Source organism: Protomyctophum bolini, assembly GCF_963924005.1.
Source record: "Protomyctophum bolini genome assembly, chromosome: 23".
NCBI lineage: Eukaryota > Metazoa > Chordata > Actinopteri > Myctophiformes > Myctophidae > Protomyctophum > Protomyctophum bolini.
Genome location: NC_137884.1, coordinates 17,121,148 through 17,142,640, shown reverse-complemented (window position 1 = coordinate 17,142,640; position 21,493 = coordinate 17,121,148). Strand labels below are relative to the sequence as shown.

Here is a 21,493-nt window from a genome sequence, read left to right as displayed (position 1 = left end):
CTTGATTTGTATACATTTGGGGGATATATTTGGGGTGGGGGGGGTGGGCGCATTGTGAGCCTGTGGATGCCAGAGTTAATGTGATTAACAAACATTTTTGATTAAAATGTTAAATTATGATATTATCATGCAAAAGTATGAAACAATCAATAAAAAAGATTACATCAGATGTATAGAATGAAGTGGCATAACGTTAACCTTGCATGGTTCTCAAACATTTTCATGTCAAGAACTCCCAAATTACATAATTATGATTTGAAAATGTGTTGTTTCAGGGACCCCCAAAAGAGAAGATTTGTCTAGTATTTTTCTATTTAAATTATTTAGAATAATAAACAATAGAAAAGTATTTAAACTCTTCCTCGCTTTAATGGGGACACCATGGAACCCCCTCAAGGGTCCCTGGGGGTCCCCTGCTCCCTTGTTTCTAAGTTCTGAATGGTCCATATCTGACCTTTAACCTCCAGGTAGACGTGGTTCTCCTTGGTACCCAGGTTGTTGGAGGCGATGCAGGTGTACTTGCCGCTGTTCTGTGTCTGGGCCACGTGGATCTCCAACGTACCATTCTTGTGGATCTCATAGGGGTCTCGACTGAGAATGCTGATCTGGCTGTCTTTGAACCTGCACAGGCAATCAGTGGTTAGATCATTGGTTCTAATACCCATTTGGCCACGGTCCCCTATATGAAAATATATATACAAGGTTTGTTGTAAATTGTTTTGAAAATATTCCACAATTTTTCAAGACAAAAAGAACAAAATTATAATACCCATTACATTGACCTACAAAACAAAAGTAAACATAATCACTCAGGTAACCAGTCAGACACTATTCATGTGAGCACAGTTGGTTTGATTTCAACCATAGTTTGAGTAGAACACCATCCGTCTCTAGTTTTAGAACCGTGGGCAAAAGGTTTGCCCCCTTTACTGAGAAGGCAGACTGTCCGAGTGAGTTATTACACCTGGGAACAATCATGTTCTGAGCTTATAATAGGTTGATTTTTATGCTACATCAAGTCATTTTGTTGGGGACCCCTGGGGGTCTCCGGACCCTACTTTGAGAACCACTGTGTTAGATGACTGTAAAGTGTACGACAAATCAACTATTTGAAACGTGTTCAGATTGGGTTATTGAAGTGATAAAAAATTGAGTTGATCAACAACCATCATTGTTTGATCTGCATACAACGTTTCTCTGCATATAGTCAGAATTTACGAACGTATACGTTTATTATTCATATGAAATTATCCTATTCTTTGTTAGGTTTTGTAAAGGAGAGAGGCGGGGTTCGAATCTTGGGTGGGACCCAAAAGTTACCGATTGCATCCACAAGGACCCATACAGGTTTTAATGAACACAGAGAGGATTGTATACTGTGTATGTTCTCTTCTGTTCTCACCATGTGATGTTTGGTATTGGAGAGCCAAACGATGCACAGTCCAGTACAGCAGGGCTGTTAGTGATGACCTGGTACACTTTGTTGGATTGAGTCAGGACTCTTGGAGGCTCAGCTGTAGAAAGAAGAATATTACATGTTACTGTAATCAAAGTGAATGGTTCCCTGTGAGGGAGCACTTGAGCCATTTTCATTCTCATCTTCATATAATTGGTCCTCACTTATCCGTCTACTTCCTCTGTTTGAGTGGTGGGCAGTGGACTGTTCAGAGCCTTCCTCCAATAATACCATCGGTGGTCATTTCAAACAAGATTTGAAACGTTCCGTTTTTGTTTACCGATGGTTTACAATTTCACAGTTGAATAGTTACGATTTTTAACAAGGAATCTTCAACTTGAACTCACCAAGCACATTGACAAAGGCGTTAGCCAGCAAGTAACCAAACTCATTGGATGCATTGCACTGGTACACCGCACTGGAGCCTGTCTGCACGCCACTGAGGATCACCGTATCGTCCTCAACTGTGCGGCTGGGGTCTTTGGGTGCATCTGAAAAAATATCACGAAGGGCCTTTTAACAAAATGTACAGTATATTGTCAGTAAAGTATGTACATTGTACAGTATGCAGCTCTTATTCTGCAACTACAACCACAATGGCTAAATGGCCCTGTCGATGACTGTGTCTGCTGTGCCTTCTTGCAGCTTAATATTCTTAAAACTAAGGACATACTGTAACCATTGTCTTTAGCTAAAAACTAAAAATAATCTCCCAGGCCCAACAAACCACACAAATCATCACAAGTCACAAATGGCAACACAAACATTAACAGCATGCAGTATGCATGGAAGTATGCTATGCACCTTCCCGTGTCAAGTCTAATTGTCATAAATACAGATTGTATTAAAAGCAATGAAGTTGTTCAGTGACGGACGGGCTGATAAAGAAGGTAGAGAAGGTTTAGTTGAGTAGCAGTTTACTGAGCATACGTTTCTAATTTTGAAACGGTACCACGGGTGGGGTACTGTATCTGTGGTCGAATCGAGGCAGAAACCTCTGCTAGTATCCGGCATGTGATGTGGGAATCAGAACTGCATTTTACTCACTATCGATGGGGACTCCGTTGACGAACCAGCTGATCTTAGGCTTGGGGTCACCGGTTACCCGACAGGTCAGGCTGCCCGTCTCCTTCGGGGCCAGGATCAGGTTCCCGGGGGAGCTGATCCAGAACGGAGCAGCTAGATATGGACGACAGAGAGAAAAAGTTAAAGAGAAAATAAATACATACACAAAACTGCATGGCTGATAGGAAAAACAACAGGGAGAAACCACGTTCAACCGTGTGGCATGCCATCATAGGTGAAACTTCACAAAATATTTCCGAAAAGGAAATCTTCACAAGGATTGTCTAAACTTTTCAGAGCTTTGAAGCTTTCACAATTGTTATTAATAGCAGATGTACTAGCTTACAAACATGAAGATCAGTTATTTCCACTATTTGTACGAAAGCTACAAATAGCAAAAATCCAACTCCCTGCCTGGGGCAGCCAGACTCACAGGTGAGAGCAATGGTTTGGGGAAAAATAAGAAACCCCCAAACGGATCTGTCGGCTGACGCGCCCTCCACAGACCTTTAACATTGACCTTGATGATGTGATGCACGCTGCCGAGGCTGTTCTTAGCTGTGCAGCGGTAGTCCCCGGCATCAGCCTCCGTCACGTCCACGATCTTCAGTGTCTTCTGGAAGTCATGTAGGGACATCCGGTTGCTGGGAAGCTCAGCATTCTCCTTGAGCCAGGTGATCTCTGGAGTAGGCCTGCCAGGGAAATCAACACAGTAGCATTAATAAGAACAGGAGTGGTTTACTGTAGTTGAAATTAGGGGGGGGGCTGCCCATAATTCCGACAACCCATTACTCCGACTACATGGCTTCACGGGTTGTACGGTTTATGGGTTAGAGACAGAGTTAGTAATGGGGCGAGTCGGACCAACGTGCCTTTGCAATACCTTTGTGTGTACCTCAGTTACAACAGTTGATGCTCTGACCACCTGGATATTGTAGTCTGATCCATAACTGACTATTATGTGGAATACACTATAAAACAAAAGCCTTGTTTTATAGGTAGCAACATCGTCTCTGGCATGATTGCTGCCTTATAGATGAAAATAAGAAATATTATGCAATAGAGCAGGGGTGCCCACACTTTTTTGACTTGAGAGCTATGTACTTTCAAAATGACCAGCTTAACTAGATCTACCCACTGAAAAAAATATATTATACCATTGCTGAAAATAGTGCCTGAGGGGAGGCGCTGACAGACAAATGCACTTGGAACCTCCCAATGTATGAATGAATGAATGCACCAATTATAAAGCGCTTTGAGCACTTGGAAAAGCACTATGAAAATGCAATTCATTATTGGAATGGGAAATAGAGCGGGAGAAATGGAATATGTATGGTTTAATTTAATATTTAAATTCAATTAAATATTTAATATTTCATTGTGGATTTGACAGGCACTTTATGTCAATCAATCAAGTCACCTTAATTCCAGTGGCAGATGCCACTTGTTTTTTATATTTAAATAAAATATTCTTTAGGGGCATGTCCTGTGATCTACCTGCACAGCCTCTGTGATCTACTGGTAGATCGCAATCTACCTTTTGGGCATCCCTGCAATAGAGCTATTGGGGCAGTGTAGTGGAACATCTAGTGGCTGAATTCGACGTACAACACGTTTTTTTTAATATACAGCACTAAAGGCTTCAGGTTTGATAACAACTTACAATCCCTCTGCGATACATTCCAGCTCCAGAACTCCTCCTCTCAGAACCATCTTGGTGCTGCCGGAGCCCTGAGGTACCATGAACGTAGGCTGGCGCTCTCCCATCGGGCTGTCTGAACACACAGAACACAAGAACCATGTCAGAACCACGCCCAATGAGAAAATACATTTAAAATAATAATGGCGTAAAACTGCATTGAGCTGAGCACAAGCATCGGTATTCTCCCTTATTCCTTTAGCGTATTAAAAGTTAAGTATTAAATCACTAGGATTGGGATCATTAACACTAGTAGCACAAAACAACTGGGTCACCAGTTGAAGCTTCGGCTTCAGTTGGAACCTACAGCACCACTACCTGAAGATACACTGAAGTCTGGGAGAAGTACAGTCTACCGTTCATACTGACTGACATACTGAGTAGAGAGCTCATCCAATTCTGCCCTCTCACATTTCAACAATATCTGAAAGGCAATGACAGACATGTTGCTATGATGACCCCCACACCCACACCCACACACACACACACACACACACACACACACACTCTGTCCCAGAGGGGCTCTATGCTGCCTTTCAACGAAAAGGCCATGACACATGGGAACTAAATGGAATTGTGGGTTAAGAAGAAGTCACTATGGATGCACACATCCTGTGTGGGCATCTCCAGTTTGAAGAATGGAAGGTCAGATTAAAACAGATTAGACCATAAAGATCCTTCAATGTGCATTCTTCCGGGGTTGGAGGGGAATGGAGGAATGGAGATAAAGACCATGGAAGGATCTACAAATGTAGATACGGTTGTGATGCCATTGTGTTGGTATACTTACAGTAGGCATGCCCCAGCACTGCCATCTAGGGGCAATAGGCTGATGTGCTGCTAGAGTGAACTGTTTTTTTGTTCCCACATATTTCTTATCTCATATACGGTAATTATGCTCAACAAAATCCGTAGTGTCAATTTAACTCAGAGTGTACAAATGGGCCCTTACTGGCACATTTTCACAGTGAAATTAACACTACGGACTTCATTCATGCATTGGTTGATTATTTCAAGTTGCAATAATATGCTGTGCAAGGCGTGAGTGGTGTGAGAAGTAAGTTATAAGCAAATATATATATTTATTAGTGTTAATTTAGTGACATGGGATGGGGTTGGGAGTGAGTTAGGAGCGTGTAGTTCAAGGTTGGTATTGCAGGTTTAAGCCTGATTTATGCTCCGTCACACGGTGTTGTGCGCTGAAAATAGCCCAACTACAGGCTCACGTTGTGAGCTTGCCAGTCGGCTATTTTTAACACGCACAACACCGTCTTGCAATGACGTATGCATCAGCCTTGACCCATTTTGGGCGGGAACCCCTTTTGGTGTTAGCATTATGTTATGCTTTAGCTATTGAAAAATAGCAGATCTACAAGCGCTACGAGCTTGTAGGTCTGCTATTTTTTTTTTTTTAATCTGATCTCAGGTCAGAATAGAAGTGCAGTCACATGGCTGGGTTCACACTGAAGGGAGAGGGGGGGGGGGGGTGTTGGGATGGAATAAACCAGCAGAACTCACCACTATAGAAATCAGTCTTATTGTACAAAGCAGCCACAGTCTCATTCGTCACTGAAATTCAACAGAAAATCATAAGCATGCAATACTATGTAGGAATGCTGGGATGGGTAGTACTTTGTGTACGCAATAAAATTCTCAGTGCAAATTTTGATCGGTCATACAGGTGGCTGAAGCTGAAGGTTGCCAGTTCGACCAATGGCTCACCCTGACCATTGACATTTTACATGTATAGTAACAGTAACCCAACAAGAGTACATTGGTACAACTGGATACATGAACACTGAGGTTTTACTGTGTACAGTACAATAACTTATTGTCACTGTGTTAAACGACGGAGTATGCACTGTAATATATAACACCTTGCAATTTCTTAATAAAAACTCGACTATAAGTCTGATTCATGACTAAATTGACTTACCATGTCCATGCACAAGCTTTATGCTAATTACGTGTCTGTGTGCCATTAGTTACAACAATTCAACAATAACAATACAACTTCTGATATTGATTTTCCAAAAGTAATTGTGTTGTGTCATTATGTGCTCACATTTCTTTGTCATAAGTGAGCACACTATGCACAGTATGCAGAAAATGTAAGGTAGCTGATGAAAGCCATTGTTGAGTAAAGTGTGACTGTAACAAAGATAGAATTGTCTGAATTTCCAAAGCGAGCTCAGGAAATGCAGACAAGGAGAAAAACAATGACAGCGTTATATCTCTGACATGGGCCAGTCTAATCTAATGACATGTCAGTGCAGCAGCTCGCCAATGAGAAAGAGCAATATGAAAAACGTCATCACACATTTAAAAGCAAAATGTGGAATGGAATGGAAATGTGGACATGAATGAATGGATAATTAAAGATGGACAGTCAACCAAAAAGTACGTTTAAAATGTGATAGGTTACTTGAATCTTCTGATAAATAACACACTGGCTCCTTTAACCACCAAGTGGTTAAGTTGTAGAGATACCGACTTAGCAATTTGATCATAATTTCAAGCATAGCATTTTGAAATACAACTCGTCGACTGGAGACAAGAGACCTCCATGTCACTGGACATTAAACACGTGCATCTGGCGACCGCATGCAGTGTTGGAGACTCACTGTCGAGCACGGTGACAGAGATGGGCTGTTTCTGCTGGATGGTCTGCGTGTGGGGGAAGCGGGCGTAGCAGATGTAGTCACTCCTGGTGTCCTCCGACAGGACGTGGGAGAAGTAGAGGTCCCCGTTCAGGGCCTGGGACACGCGTTCGCCCTGAGGAAGCCTCTGGAAGTCTGGGATGGGTGGAGGGGGGATGAACAGGGATGGAGAGAGGGGTAGAGATAACAGTGATTCTTGCACATTCTCTAGTGTTAATTGCACATGTAATGATGGTGAAGATCCACAAGCTGTGGAGCCCCTGGACCCCCCCTCAAGAATCCAAGGGGGTCCCGGGACCGCATGTTGTTGAGAACCACCGGCATAGAGCATACCAGCATAGCCATTCAAATAGATATTTGGCATTGAGTGATTGTATACAATGTATAGATTCTTGATTTGACAAACTCACTGTTATCCATCCAGAAAATGACGGGAGGGGGCAGACCAGCGGGGGGTTGACATGGCAACAACAGTGAGACCCCGACTTGCACCATGATGGCCTCATTTCTCTCCTTTGACCACAAGGGAGACCCTGTGAGCCACGGAAACATCACAGATTACATCAAGACACATGACTATAAAAAAGCAGGCTTTGATGACATTGAACATTGCACATCTGTATATTAAAAAAAACCTGTAGTTAGTACTTAATAATACAAGTCCCCTATCATTCATTTATCCTGCATTCTTCTTGCATCAGTGTTGAAAATAAAGAGGCTTTTGAGGAGCAGTTTAAGCCATACCCAAGTGTCACTATTCTGGGGGAACTTTGAGTGAAAACAGCAAATCTACAAGCACATAAAGTTATGAGCTCGTAGAGATGAAGAGATTTGGTGTACAGAAAAAGGAACGGACCTAGTATAGAATGAAGATTTGTCTGCATAGAGGTAAGGTGTCTGTGCAACTGAGCCCTAAGTGGTTACAATAACTGATTTAATGGAATGAAAAGTTCAGCGGACTTACTGGACTGTCTGATGACTATGTTGTTGGAGAAGGCTGTGCCATGTTGGTTGCTGGCGGTGCACTGGTACGTCCCCTCGTAGGCCTCCGCCTTCTCCCCGCTGATGTCAATCTCCAGCGTCCCGGAGCCCGGGCGCATCAGGACCTTCGAGTCCTTCTCCACGTCAAAGTGCGTGCTGTTCCTTGTCCACGAGAAGCTGCGCTCGTCAAGAACAACACAAGTGTAGTTAATGTTACGTTCCAAAGCTTATCCCATTCCATTTCATATTATTGCAACGCTGCTGGTTAGGCTACTCAAGAGACAGTGGTGGGAAAAGTACTCAAAATGTTTAACTTAAAAATATCAATACCACAATGTAGAAATGCACATACATAATACAAATACACATACTAATGTGCGACACATTGTGAACTTGTCGATCGGCTATTTTCAAATGGTAAAATGTAAAATCATATACATGCAGGTTTAAAACCATTCATGAAATTATAGGAGAAGAACTTTGTTCTGAATGTTGGATATTAATAACAAAGTCTGTCAGCTTTAAATTGTCTGATACAAATCAAGTGTGATTGTTCAAGTATTCACACAGACTGTTCCTTATTATTCCCTGTAATTAGTTGAATTAATTTGAAGTGGGTGGAACATAACTCAACTCATCTCTCTCTCTCTCTCTCTTCCCCCCACACCACTACTGTTATGTGATTCCCTTGCTTATTATAAGTCAAAATGCCTAGATTATAATTGTATAAAAGTCATGAAAAATGGCACTGAAATCAATGTGAAAAACAAACAATAGTAGCTGTACCCAAAAGCATTAAAATAATGTGGAACCATTCAGTTCTGTTCATTTTTAAGACTCATTTGTATTCATTGCAGAGTGCATGACATGCAAACTGATTGATTCTAATTGACTTGGTTCAAAGGCTGGGAACAGATCTGTCAAACTGTGGTTAATGTGTTCTGCCAGGTTTCTAAAACATTGGTCTCCATGGCAGTGGTTGCCATGGTGATCTGTATTTCTATTTTCACTTCTCTGGCATTAAATTACCCTCAGGCACCAGATTTGGAGTCAGCCTCAGTCCTAATGAACTAAAAATGTAAATTGATGATGAATTGGCTCAAATTCTTGATTATCGCTATTTTTGACTGCTATATAGTTCATTAAAACCTCTCACAGATGGTCCAAAAAAAGTTAATTTCTCAGATTATAATGTCATTGTTATTCTTCAATGAACAGAATGTGACTAACTCACCGGTATGCTGCATAGATAACATTAGAAGCATGCCGTCTTTAGATTACATTGGGCAAACAATCGCTTGATTGTCATGGCAACTCACCTGCGTAGAAGCACCTGCTTTTAATATGCTTTTGGATCTTTCAATTAGTGAGTTGTTCCTTTGTTTTGATAGCTATCAGTGTTAAGCTCTGGAGGGTCACGGTCCACTGTGGCATTTTCTAAAACTAATAATAATAAATAAATAGCAAATATAGGGCTTTGGTCGGTAACAGTTGACAGTTCATGTGTGATGGTAAAGCTTGCATGAATAAGTCATGCATTTTCTCTTAAATCGTATTACTGCTATTATTATGTATAGTGCATGCATGCACTTGCACGCACGTGTGTGTGTGTGTGTGTGTGTGTGTGTGTGTGTGTGTGTGTGTGTGTGTGTCTGTGCGAGTGTGTGCGCATGCGCATGCACACACACACACACACACACACACACACACACACACACACACACACACACACACACACACACACACACACACACACACACACACACACACACACACACACACACACACACACACACACACACACACACACACACACACACACACACACACACACACACAAAGAGAATTCCTCACCTGGGATGTGGCTTCCCCTTGGCCTCACAGTGAATGACAATATTTTCCCGGGGGTCAAAGATGTAGTCTTTAGGGGACTGCATAGTTATAGTTGGGGGCTGGGGCACTGCAGGAGCACAGGTACAAGGGGAAAAAAAGGTTAATTTATGCTGCATCACACGACGCTGTTGCTTGCCAAAAATAACTGATGTGCTGTGCATGAAAATTAGTTATTTTCGGCAAGCATCATCGTCGTACTAGTATTAGGCCTATGACGCACACGCGCACACGCACACGCACACGCACACACACACACACACACACACACACACACACACACACACTCCATCATAGTACAAAGCTCGTTCAGTCTTTGTCTTGTTGTACAGAGGGTGAATGGACAGCATGCATGAAGTCACTCGATCAAACCTTTCCACAGAAAGACACACACTGCAAAGAATCTGAGTCTTAATTAACCCAGGATGTCACTGTGTGTACCATTAGAATCCCTATATCTAGACCAACTCACAACAATAACGGTCAAACTAAACTAGAAGTTATTATTTCACCACTGGCTCAGCAACCATTCAGTGAAATGACAAGCCAGCAAGCAAGACTCGGAAAACAAAACAAGCTAGTGAATTAGCAGAGCATAAAATCCCCAGAATCCTCGTTAATCCATTTCTAACTCTGAGAGGGTGCACACGGCACGCTCTCACAGCTAAAATGAACACTCAGGATTGTACGGTGGAACACAGGGATCGTATATGGCGGCATGCAAATTTGGCACCACTCCAAAACCACACACCGATATGAGAAGTTTTATAACAGATAAAACTCCACACAGAGAAAGGCACGGCAGCCCTTTTGCAGCCAACTTACATCCTTCCAGTACTTTAGCTTTATGTCCACCGTGAGGCGCCATATCACAGTGAAGGAATATTGAGGAGAGGTTGGGTGTTAGTTTACAGGGAGTGGACAGCAAGTAATGGGTCAAACAGAGGCACTTTCAAGTACTCACAGGGCATTTGGTTGCATTGTGTTTGACTGCCTAAACATAGACATTCTTTCTTTTACAATCAGAAACAAACATTTGGGAGGGGAAGTGATACTTATATATGGCACTTTTCTTTTCTTTTTTTTAATCTCTCTGGATTCAATATTTTCTTTTTTATAATTTGTCATCTATAAGGCCACTGTTCAAATTGTATTTGAGTTGCAATCAATGCCCGACAAGTAGTTGAAGACATATTAGTTTGACCCAGGAAAAGTACATCATACAGTATGTGCATGGATAGATAGAAAGTTCCTCGTGTGATTTCATCAATGAATACCACCACCATGCAATGCTAAAAACGCAGGACAACCCCTAGAAAAATATAGAGAAATTATAAACCATAGAAACATACTAGCTTGATTTACACAAAGGCTGTCTTGAAACACCTTAGATTTATTTTGCCATTTTGCCAATGCTTAAAATTTGAGACCAGCAAGTGTGTAACAAAATCAAGCCTCACAATCGTCAATTCAACATAATTTCAATCAAATGTGTATGGAAAATCTTTCAATTTGATTACCAAAAATAGAATGCTTGTTCTCAGTTATGCTCCAATTCTCCATCAGATTAAAGGTAAGTGATATTCTTTAGTTTACTTTAAACACAAACTTTGTTTATTTTTTCTGCCTTCTTTGAGTTTAATTCTGGTTCATATATAAATGTTTAAGATTTGTTTGAAGGTATTGTTGCATGTTTATCTCTTTTGGTTTGATATGCAAAATGGCCAATACAAATTTAGCTAACAAAAAAAGCATTGCTATATTGTTTGTTTCATAACGGGCATCTTAGCCGTCTCTCCAGCTCTTTAATAAATAGAAAATACATTTAACCTGAATGGATACAATTATCCTTCCGTATCCTGCACTGAAAAGGCATTTTCTGTAAGAGCTGGAGAGAAGGGGAGATGGGCAAACAGTCTATAGCAATAATTACTATTAGAATATAAAGCTATTTAATACTTACTTTAACAAAAGAAAATCACTTGCTGCACCTTTAATACATTTTTTAAATAAAACGTTTAAGGCACACATTTGAATCAATTGTTAGAAATTGAACTGAGCCTCAGTGTAATGGTTGAGTAATCAGATTGAACGCGACAATGGGACAATGATCGATCATCGATCGGGCTTACGGTCAAGAGGCACTTCCAGGGCTGAGGTCAGGTGACACAGGAGTATTAACAGCGCGGCCTCGGAGCCTGGCGCCCGCTTCCTCTTCCTGTCCATGCTCGGCTGTGTCACGGCAACAGGCCTCCCTCCAGGTTCAGTGCAAAGTTCTGCTATGCCACACGACGAGGACGCTCAGACCGATGTTGGTGTGTTAGCATCCAGGCCGCACACTCAGCTGGAGAGAGAGAGAGAGAGCAGAAAGAAAGAAAGATTGTTAATTAACCTATGAGAACGTATTCATCCTTAACCACGTAAAACCTCAATTCTTGGTAAAATGGACCCGAGTTGGATTTCCTTTTTCCCTCTACACCAGATTTCTTCAGTAAAAATAGCCGATCTACAAGTGAACAATACAGTACGTCACATGTGTGGGCTTATGGAGCATCAATCTTTGGCCAATGTTGTACCCAGAATATGAATGCTGGGGTTCAAGAGTCAAATGAACACTCAGTATGTTACAGTGTATAGCAGATGGTGTATAGTGCATCTGTGCGTGCGACAGAGCCGGTAAGCACAGACACGTGACTTCAACATGCAGGGGGTCGGGGGTGGAATCACAGTTCTGGCGCACGCACACAGTCACTCACTCACTCACTCACTCACTGCCACTCGTACACATGCATACGTCCAATAGTACGTTGTTTTCTATGTGCCATATGGGACAGATTGCACGTGTGCACACCCAGGAGAGATGGCTTCTGTCGTTTGGCACCACCATAGCAGCGCAGACTGTGGGAGACTCATAAGTACAGTCACCACGCGCTTCTGTTGACATTAACAGGCAGTGTTGTCGGTTATGAACTGCATCGAGCTAAGTTGCATGTGTAAAATTACGTCAATTATTGTGTAGTGGGGCGAGCTTGCGCGTGCATGCGTGCGTGCGTGTGCTTCCTTAATTATGTCTGTGAACTGAAGAGCCACCAGGAGAACTATTTCACTAGAGATAAATGAACAGGAGAGCATTTGACAGTGTAGTAGGAGCTCTTGTGTTAATTTGTGATGATTTCCAGACAGGCTAAAGGCCCAACGCAACCTAGTGTGATGCACTGTGAGCTTGTAGATCGGCTATTTTTGCTTTTATTGTACACAACTTGTTGTACAGTAATAGTACATGGTTAATCGATTATATCGATTATTAAAAAATCGCACCAGTGTGAAGTGACACGTGGGTTGCAAAATTGTGGGATAAAAAAACCCAAAACAACACAAACACTATTTATGAAGCATTGAGACCTTTGTCATATAATCGGTAATATAATGTGTCGCAATCCAACGCATTGTGAGCTTATAGATCAGCTAATTTCAAATAACTGAAATGTACATACTGTAGGGCTGAAGTGGTTGTGATGTATGGTTTGTAATAATAATTTAAATCTACAAAGTAACTAGTAACTAAAGTTTTGAAAAAATTTAGCAAAGTAAAAGTACAATATTTGCCTCTGAGATGTAGTGGAGTGGAAGTAAAAGTATTGGAAATAATCAGGTAAAGTACAAATACCTCAAAATTGTACTCAAGTGCAGTACTTAACCCATTCTGACCTGAGATCAGATTCATACGAGGTTTCCACTGGACACACACTGGGTCTGATGAACCCATTCTGACCTTAGATCAGATTTTAAAAAATGTCAGTCGTTCTTCGATTTTTCAAAAATAGCAGACCTACAAGCTCGTAGCGCGCCACTCAGTGGCGCGCTATGAGCTTGTAGATCTGCTATTTTTCAATATCTAAAGCATAACATAGTGCTAACACCAAAATGGGTGCCCGGTCAGAATGGGTTAATTAAAGTACGTTCTGTTACTTTCCACCACTGTGAAGCACAATGCTGCAGGCAGGAAAATGAGTGCCTTAATGCTTTCCATTATTCACGATGCTCACTGCGCAGTGCACACATACCATACTGTATATGCTTTGACACACCACATGCACTCATGGCACGCACACACAAACAGCAAACAAATGCACATATACAGTACTGTACACACAGTGCTGATTTAGACATACAGTGTTTAGCACAGGAGTATGTTCATTATGCATACTGTACCATAAAAGTGTGTACACACTTTTATGTGTGTACACACTTTTATGCGCGCACGCCCACACGCACACACACACACACACACACACAGATTCCTAGACATCTAGCAAAGCTAGTTAGTCAATTTAACCCCCAGGACAGGGCCAATTACACTGGCATGTCTAATTGGGTGTTACTCTCACTGTCGAGAGAGAGAGAGAGAGAGAGAGAGAGAGAGAGAGAGAGAGAGAGAGAGAGAGAGAGAGAGAGAGAGAGAGAGAGAGAGAAAGAGAGAGAGAGAGAGAGAGAGAGTAGCAGAGATTGAGAGGATGAGGTCGAGGTGGAGAGAGAGAAGATAGAGAAATATACTGTAGATCCAGAGTAATCACCTCCAGAGGCTGTTGACACATTTTTGTAGGCGCTAACTTAACTCCAAGAGTGTAGACACCACATGGATTCTCATGCTGCGTTCACACTAGCAGTGACAAAGCCAAAGTTACTGTGTCATGTAATTAGGTCGGAAATCAGCCGAGAATGTAGGAGTATATCCCCGTTAATGCGCTAGACCTTTGGGAGATGAATTGTTGAGGTAGAGCGCTACAGCTCCCAGTACTACCCTAGAACTAACGCTACCGCACGACTTGCCGCTCCCAAGCCGTGCTAGTATGCCGAGTTGGCAGTGCCCGGGATCGAATCCATGCCCTTGTGGTTCAAAGGCAAGTGCTAAAGCATGAGTACAGTCTGTTGCTCTCCCCAGGTTGGCAGAGTGAGTGTAGCGCCCACGATTACATTAGACAATTGACACTGGGTTACACAAATCGTGGGATAAAAGGGAAAAAGGTGAATGCTCTACCGAGTCCCGACTGAGCTACCCCGATGTCCTGCCATAGGCACTACAAAAAGTTTTTTCAACACTCCAATGATGACGATGCAGTGAGTCATCAATCAATATGTTTTGTTTCATCATTTCCACTGACTTTCTCTCTCCCCACAAATCATGCACTGTTCCGTAAAAGGAAGAAAAAGGAAGTCTCAACATTAATCATTAAAGGCATTGTAGATGCGGGACCTTGATCCAGTTCAGCTTCCAGGGTAAAAGTGGTTCAACTTATTTTATGTAATGAGTAGAAGCACCTTGAACATAAATGACCCCAGCTCCCCCCCCCCCCCCCCCTGCAATTAACGCACACGCACGCAAAATGAACAGCCATGTACAAACACGCATGCACACACACACACACACACACACACAATTAACAGCCATGTACAGACAGACACACACACACACACACACACACACACACACACACACACACACACACACACACACACACACACACACACACACACACCACAAAATTAACTGCCCCACGCAAATGTCAGCATCTCCATATTTCACCATCCAGAATGTCACAGACTGTACTGCTATTAAACATGCATAAATCTCTCCGCCATCCAATCCACACTGAAAGTGGCCTTCTGTTTCTTTGATATGCACATCCCCACCCGTGGTCACGGCGTCGTCCACCCCGACAGGGAGACACAGAGGCAGCATCTCTGACCATGTCGTATTGTCAACAGATCTCACTTAAAGCACATGAGCGCCTCTGAGAAACGTCATTACAGGCCGAGTTACGACACTAGCATGAATGGTTAAAGGTTAAAGTCCTACTATTTTTCACATACATAGCTGTATGCAAGCTTTCCCATATGGAAAAAAAAGTAGAAGAAACATATATGTTGTCCTGTTGCCTCCAATAGTAAGTATTTACATTTTTTATGTATGTCATTTACATGTATGTCATGTAAAGTACATACTAGATTTTATATGTGAACTCTTGAAAGTGGCACCTTTCATACAATCCTCATATAAGACAATAAAGTGAATCATGTATGAATCAAGTAAACAACATGTATGTGATCTATGAGGTAAGTACATGGCAAACTGTATTTTCCTTACATGTTCCATACAATGTTTGTAGTTTTAAATTATATGAGATATATCCTTTCCATATATAAAAAAAATACCATTATAGTATGTATTTTATAGTTTGTAACCATTTCATTTACAAGAAAAGTATGCTTCTTTTATATGATTTTTATAACATTGTTATATGTCAGCCAATACATTATACCTTATAGTTATAAAAAAAACACATGTTTTATCTATGACTATATATAAGTTTTTATATGTGAAGTGTATGATAGGTATAAAAAACATATGCGCTATAGACCCCTGGGAGATAGTTGCTGAGATAGAGCACCACACCTACTATACCATCAACTCCAAATTCTTCCCGCATCACTTACCGCACCCAAGCTGTGCTACTCATACGCTGAGTTGCCAGTGCCCAGGATCGAACCCACGAACTTGTGGTCTTAAGGCGAGAGCTCTACCGACTGAGCTACCCAGACACATCCTGACATATGTGAAGTGTTTGATATGCTCTCTTTATGTTTTTTGTTTTTTTTAGAAGATTCTTATAAGTTACCATAGCAGTATAAAATAAAATGCATTGGGAGGTACATGGGGGGACAATGGTGGTGACACTGGCTGGGGGGGCACTGGCTGGGGGGGCACTGGTTGGGGGGGCACTGGGGGCTTGTGTCACACTGGGGGGACACTGGCTGGGGGGGGCATCACACTGGGGGGGCACTGGGTGGGGGGTGTCACACTGGGGGGTCACTGGCTGGGGAGGACACTGGCTGGGGGGGGGCACTGGGTGGGGGGATCTTAAATAATGTAGGAGTCATAAAATGTAAAAGGGAATACAACTCATTATTTTGTCATCTCATGTTATTTCATTGTAAGATTAGGTTTTGTTTAATTTGGATGTCTCTGTGACATACATGGCCTGTATTGTATGGTTTCTATACAATATCCTATCAGATTTTGGTTTCACTGATGTTTGCCCAACTCTACAAGTTTGACAACACACATATGTATTTCAATTTATACTAATTTACTAAGAATATTGTATGTGGATTTACCGTCACATATAGGTCTTATAAGATACAAAATTATATAGGTTTCACTTTACAAAAACTTACTATGGCTCTTATATGTGCTTTGACTGTTTTATATAGTTCCTATAAATGACAAAATTATATAAGTTTCACTTTACAAAAACGTATTATAGCTCTTATATGTGCTTTGACTGTTTTATATAGTTCCTATAAATGACAAAATTATATAAGTTTCACTTTACAAAAAAATACTATGGCTCTTATATGTGCTTTGACTGTTTTATATAGTTCCTATAAATGACAAAATTATATAAGTTTCACTTTACAAAAAAATACTATGGATCTTATATGTGCTTTGACTGTTTTATATAGTTCCTATAAATGACAAAATTATATAAGTTTCACTTTACAAAAAAATACTATGGATCTTATATGTGCTTTGACTGTTTTATATAGTTCATATAAATGACAAAATTATATAAGTTTCACTTTACAAAAAAATACTATGGATCTTATATCTGCTTTGACTGTCATATATATTAACTACAAGTTTCATGTAAAACATATACAAATTTAGTATTTTTTTTTCCATATGGGTTGCTCTCCGCATTCGACCCATCTCTAGGAGTGGTGAGCCGCAGCCGCGCCGCGTTCGGGAATCAGTTGTACAGTAGTTGATCTAAATCCCATGCAGACACACACACGTGCGTGGGCCCATGCACGCACGCATGCAAATAATATATCAAGTACACACTATTGCATGCTGAAGCAAAGAGGGAGACAATAATAATTTGCCATGGCCCATTCTCTCCCAGGCTGGCCAGGCAGCAAGTCAGACATAAATGACCCGGACGAGGAAGAGCATGGTGTTGATGATGACAACATGAAAGCACAGGATGGAAGAGTTGAGGCTGGCCAGGAGGCTGAGACATCTCCTCCTCCTCCTCTAACCTCAGGCATTAGAGGTTAAGGGTCAGATGACTGGAAGCATGGGCCTCCAGCAGGCTCTGTCTGCCATGTGTCACATGTTCCTCCTCTCTCCCTCTGCATCCATGAGTCTGCTTTCCATCTCCATTTTGCCAGCTATCTTAAAGCTGCAATGCATTATTTTTATGTACTACGCAAGATTCGAACCCGGGATGCGCGCGGCCTCCCGTGTGGGAGACCAAACATGTTCCGTCAGGCGTCTTCATTTCTCAATGGAAGCGTATAGGGAGACCACCTCCAACCACTGCAGCACAATGCTGGCTCAACCCCATCTCACCCAAACATGGCGAAATAGCACGGACCCCAAAATACGTACATATTACACGTTTTGTAATATGTGTTTTGGCCGGGACGGAGGCGTGGCTAAGGCCACGGCGGCTTTCACTAATACTGTATGTACAGAGTTGCCAATCTGAGTTCGGGTTTGACATTATTTACGATTGTGTGCTATTGGGTTACAATTCGGACGGGGCTGAGTCGGCTCTACCAAACTTTCCAGCGCTTTAGCTCGCTCTGTGGTGTCTCCCGTGGCTCAAGTTTGGTAGAGACAGCGCCACCTCATCATTGTCATTGTCTATAGGGGAGTATAATATGTATGGATTTTGGGGGTTTTCTAGGCGTGTATGTACGGAATTGCAATCCACGCTACTGTACCGTGCTACTGTGTTTGGGTGAGACCGGGTAGGCTAGCTATATTGCATTAACATACTCTACCATAGAGAGTGGTTAGGGTTACATAGTGTTTTATTCCTTCAAATAAGATCCGGATCCTTCCTTCCAACCGCTCTGTCTTTTCACCTTTGACCCTTTGTCTCATCCATCCAGAGAACAGGTCTGGAGGCATGGAGCCATGGCACAGCCTGGTTGTCAAACTGACATTATTAAATCCACTAGTACGGACACGCACGCACACACACAGGCACGCAGGCAAGCACGCACGCATGCCATGCACGCAAAAGAAGGCACTGGACTGGAATACAAGTGCTGTTGCTATCGAATCCAACTCATATAGGCTTGAAACGTGTCTACTAGTCTGTACAGTCCGTCTATGTGTGTATTTTGTGATTGCCGGTAATCTTCTTCTCAAAATACTACTGCTAAATTAGTAGTACTAATTCCAGGGATAACATAACGCTACAGTAGCCTTTTAAGCTGTACAGTATTACTACAGGATCTCAGTCGCCAACCTATACCAGATATAGTTGGGACCCTCAGCCATGAGACAAACCAAAAATACACAGAGAGTAACCGGAACCATCATCCATTAAATATGAAGCCACCATAACTAGCCATTGATCTACTTGGTTCGGCAAAACAGTAATGCTGTACATACTGTACATACAGTATAGGCAGAAACATGGACATAGACGAGAAGGAAAAACATACTGCAAGACAGAATGACTTGTAGGCAGTGCTGAAAGACAGAAAACAGATCGATAGACATGAGGGCCTTAAGAGACATGCATGGCCATGTAAAACACAAGGACAAACAAACACATCGTGAAGGACACAAAAACAGTCACACACGGCACGGAGATGCATGCAAGGACACACACGCACACACACACACACACACACACACACACACACACACACACACACACACACACACACACACACACACACACACACACACATGCGAGCGCAAATACTGTCAAGGACACAGACCAATGTACAGCTGTGATTACCTATAGAGGCAGCATTGTGCCTCTAGACTGGAGTGATACCTGAACTCCATTTGTGTTGTCAACTGATTCTGTAGCTGTGACACTTCTGTGAGATGATTATCTTTTATTGCCATATGTTGTTTTTTAATGGTATCTGTCCTTCCTGCAACCAGAACAGGAAGACGGTGCATTCACAACAAAACATGTCTTTGAAAAGTGACAGGGACGTCCTCGTTAAAGATGATTGACAGAACACAAAGTTCAAACTAACCGGACAACCTAAATGACTGTAGGTAAGTTGACTTTGACCCTTGGAAAGACGAATTGAGGAGGGTGACACTGGGGACGGAATTGGCTCCGCAGCGACACGCTGCCACTATAATGAATGGAACCCAGCTGCAAAGGGCAGCTTGTGCGCTTATTATTCCCGGGTGTCTGAGCGTGGGTGTTGCGCAGCCCTTCACGTGTATCCGTGTGTGTGTGTGGGGGTCCCCGGGAACATCCAGACCCCCAGGAACGCGCCCAGGGCTCGTACTGTGGTGTACCCTGTGGCACTTTACGCTGTGCTGTACTCTACTGGACACGTTAGGGTGTGGGGGTGTCCGTGCTCGGACACGTACACATACATACTTACATACATACACACATAGCTGCGTAATGGAGTGGAGGCACCGCTCAAAAAAGAAAATGTCTCCCCATGGGATGGACGAATTGTCGGTGCAGCCACCTAAGTTGCGTACAGTTCCTCGTTTAGCTTGAATCCTAACTCTTAAAAAACTCTTAAGCATGACACCATTCATAATCACAAAAATAATGAAATAGGGTCAAGGGCAGAGCTAGTTACAGAGCGTCCTGTACCCTTGGCAATGTGCAGTCCTGAGAATCCCCCCCCCCCCTATACAGAGATGTGAATCTCATTACTAAACATGGACAGGAGAGATACAAAGCCGCACTGATATAACCGGCCGCTGTGTAAATGTCTCTCCACCTCCCTCGTTTCTCTGCTCCGTCTCCGCCCGTTTCTTTCTCAGACGATTGTGTTTGCTCAGCCATTCGCCATCTCTCTCACTCTCTCTCACTCTCTCTCTCTCTCACTCTCTCTCTCTCCCTCATCTGAGACATCACTAGATCAGGTCTGTCTGTCTGTCTGCCCAACTTCCCCTGGGATCACTCACTGGGATCACCCTCTGAAAAGGGAGTGATAGAAGTGATGAAGACTATAACCTTCCTACTGTATGTGATGAAGATAACAGTGTGTTTGCTCAGAGATAAGTGGTCCAAGCTATACTGCATTGTGAGAGAAGAAAATGGCCTTGAGATGTTCCTGGCAAAAAGCCTTAATTGGGATTTTTCTTGGTGTAAGAGTGAGACCAAGAAAGAGGTAATATATATTTGAATAGCACGGCAGCATTCACACGCCTCTCTCTGTCTGTCTTCTGAGCAGAGTATTATTTACTAAAGCGCACTTTGTGCTGCGGACAATAGGTGGATAGTGTTGCACTTTTGTCCACCTGGGAGGGAAAGAGAGACGGTTTACGGGTCTTGGGAACAGAGCCGACATTCTTAAACTGTATAGTGAAGTTTATGCACGGGGGTATATTATACTAAGGCATATTTTCTCGTAAACAAATGCTAGACATGGAGACATGTGGCTTTGCATGAGGATGCATTGTAGACACACAATAACTGACCCATAAGGATGAGGTAATGACGTACTTGTGTTACTGATTCTAAGCCGCTTCTCATGCTTATTTTATAGTACTGTACATACTTTGTTTGTATATCGGTACAGCTTGCAGTGTGTCGTAGTACAGAGGCGCTCATTCCCAGCAGGCGAACCAGGTGGTTACCTGGGGCTACCGCCACTAGGGGGCTCCAGGAGGCCAACAAACATTACCCCAAACACCCCTTTGTAATGATGACATCAGTAGGAAAC

General features: G+C 42.4%; 1 protein-coding gene across 1 annotated transcript in view; it reads right to left on the bottom strand.

Annotated features, from left to right (window-relative positions):
- LOC308311331 (neuronal cell adhesion molecule-like) overlaps positions 1–21,493 on the bottom strand; it is a 92,544-nt gene that overhangs the window by 26,002 nt on the left and 45,049 nt on the right. The window contains exons 3-13 of the mRNA XM_080758006.1: positions 11,884–12,095; positions 9,716–9,821; positions 7,845–8,038; positions 7,291–7,413; positions 6,845–7,015; positions 4,185–4,296; positions 3,029–3,213; positions 2,504–2,635; positions 1,804–1,947; positions 1,403–1,514; positions 455–621 (exon numbers count right to left, since the gene is read on the bottom strand). Of these exons, the coding sequence (XP_080614132.1) occupies positions 455–621; positions 1,403–1,514; positions 1,804–1,947; positions 2,504–2,635; positions 3,029–3,213; positions 4,185–4,296; positions 6,845–7,015; positions 7,291–7,413; positions 7,845–8,038; positions 9,716–9,821; positions 11,884–11,977 (1,540 nt within the window). The 5' untranslated portion in view covers positions 11,978–12,095. The remainder of the gene's footprint in view (positions 1–454; positions 622–1,402; positions 1,515–1,803; positions 1,948–2,503; positions 2,636–3,028; positions 3,214–4,184; positions 4,297–6,844; positions 7,016–7,290; positions 7,414–7,844; positions 8,039–9,715; positions 9,822–11,883; positions 12,096–21,493) is intronic.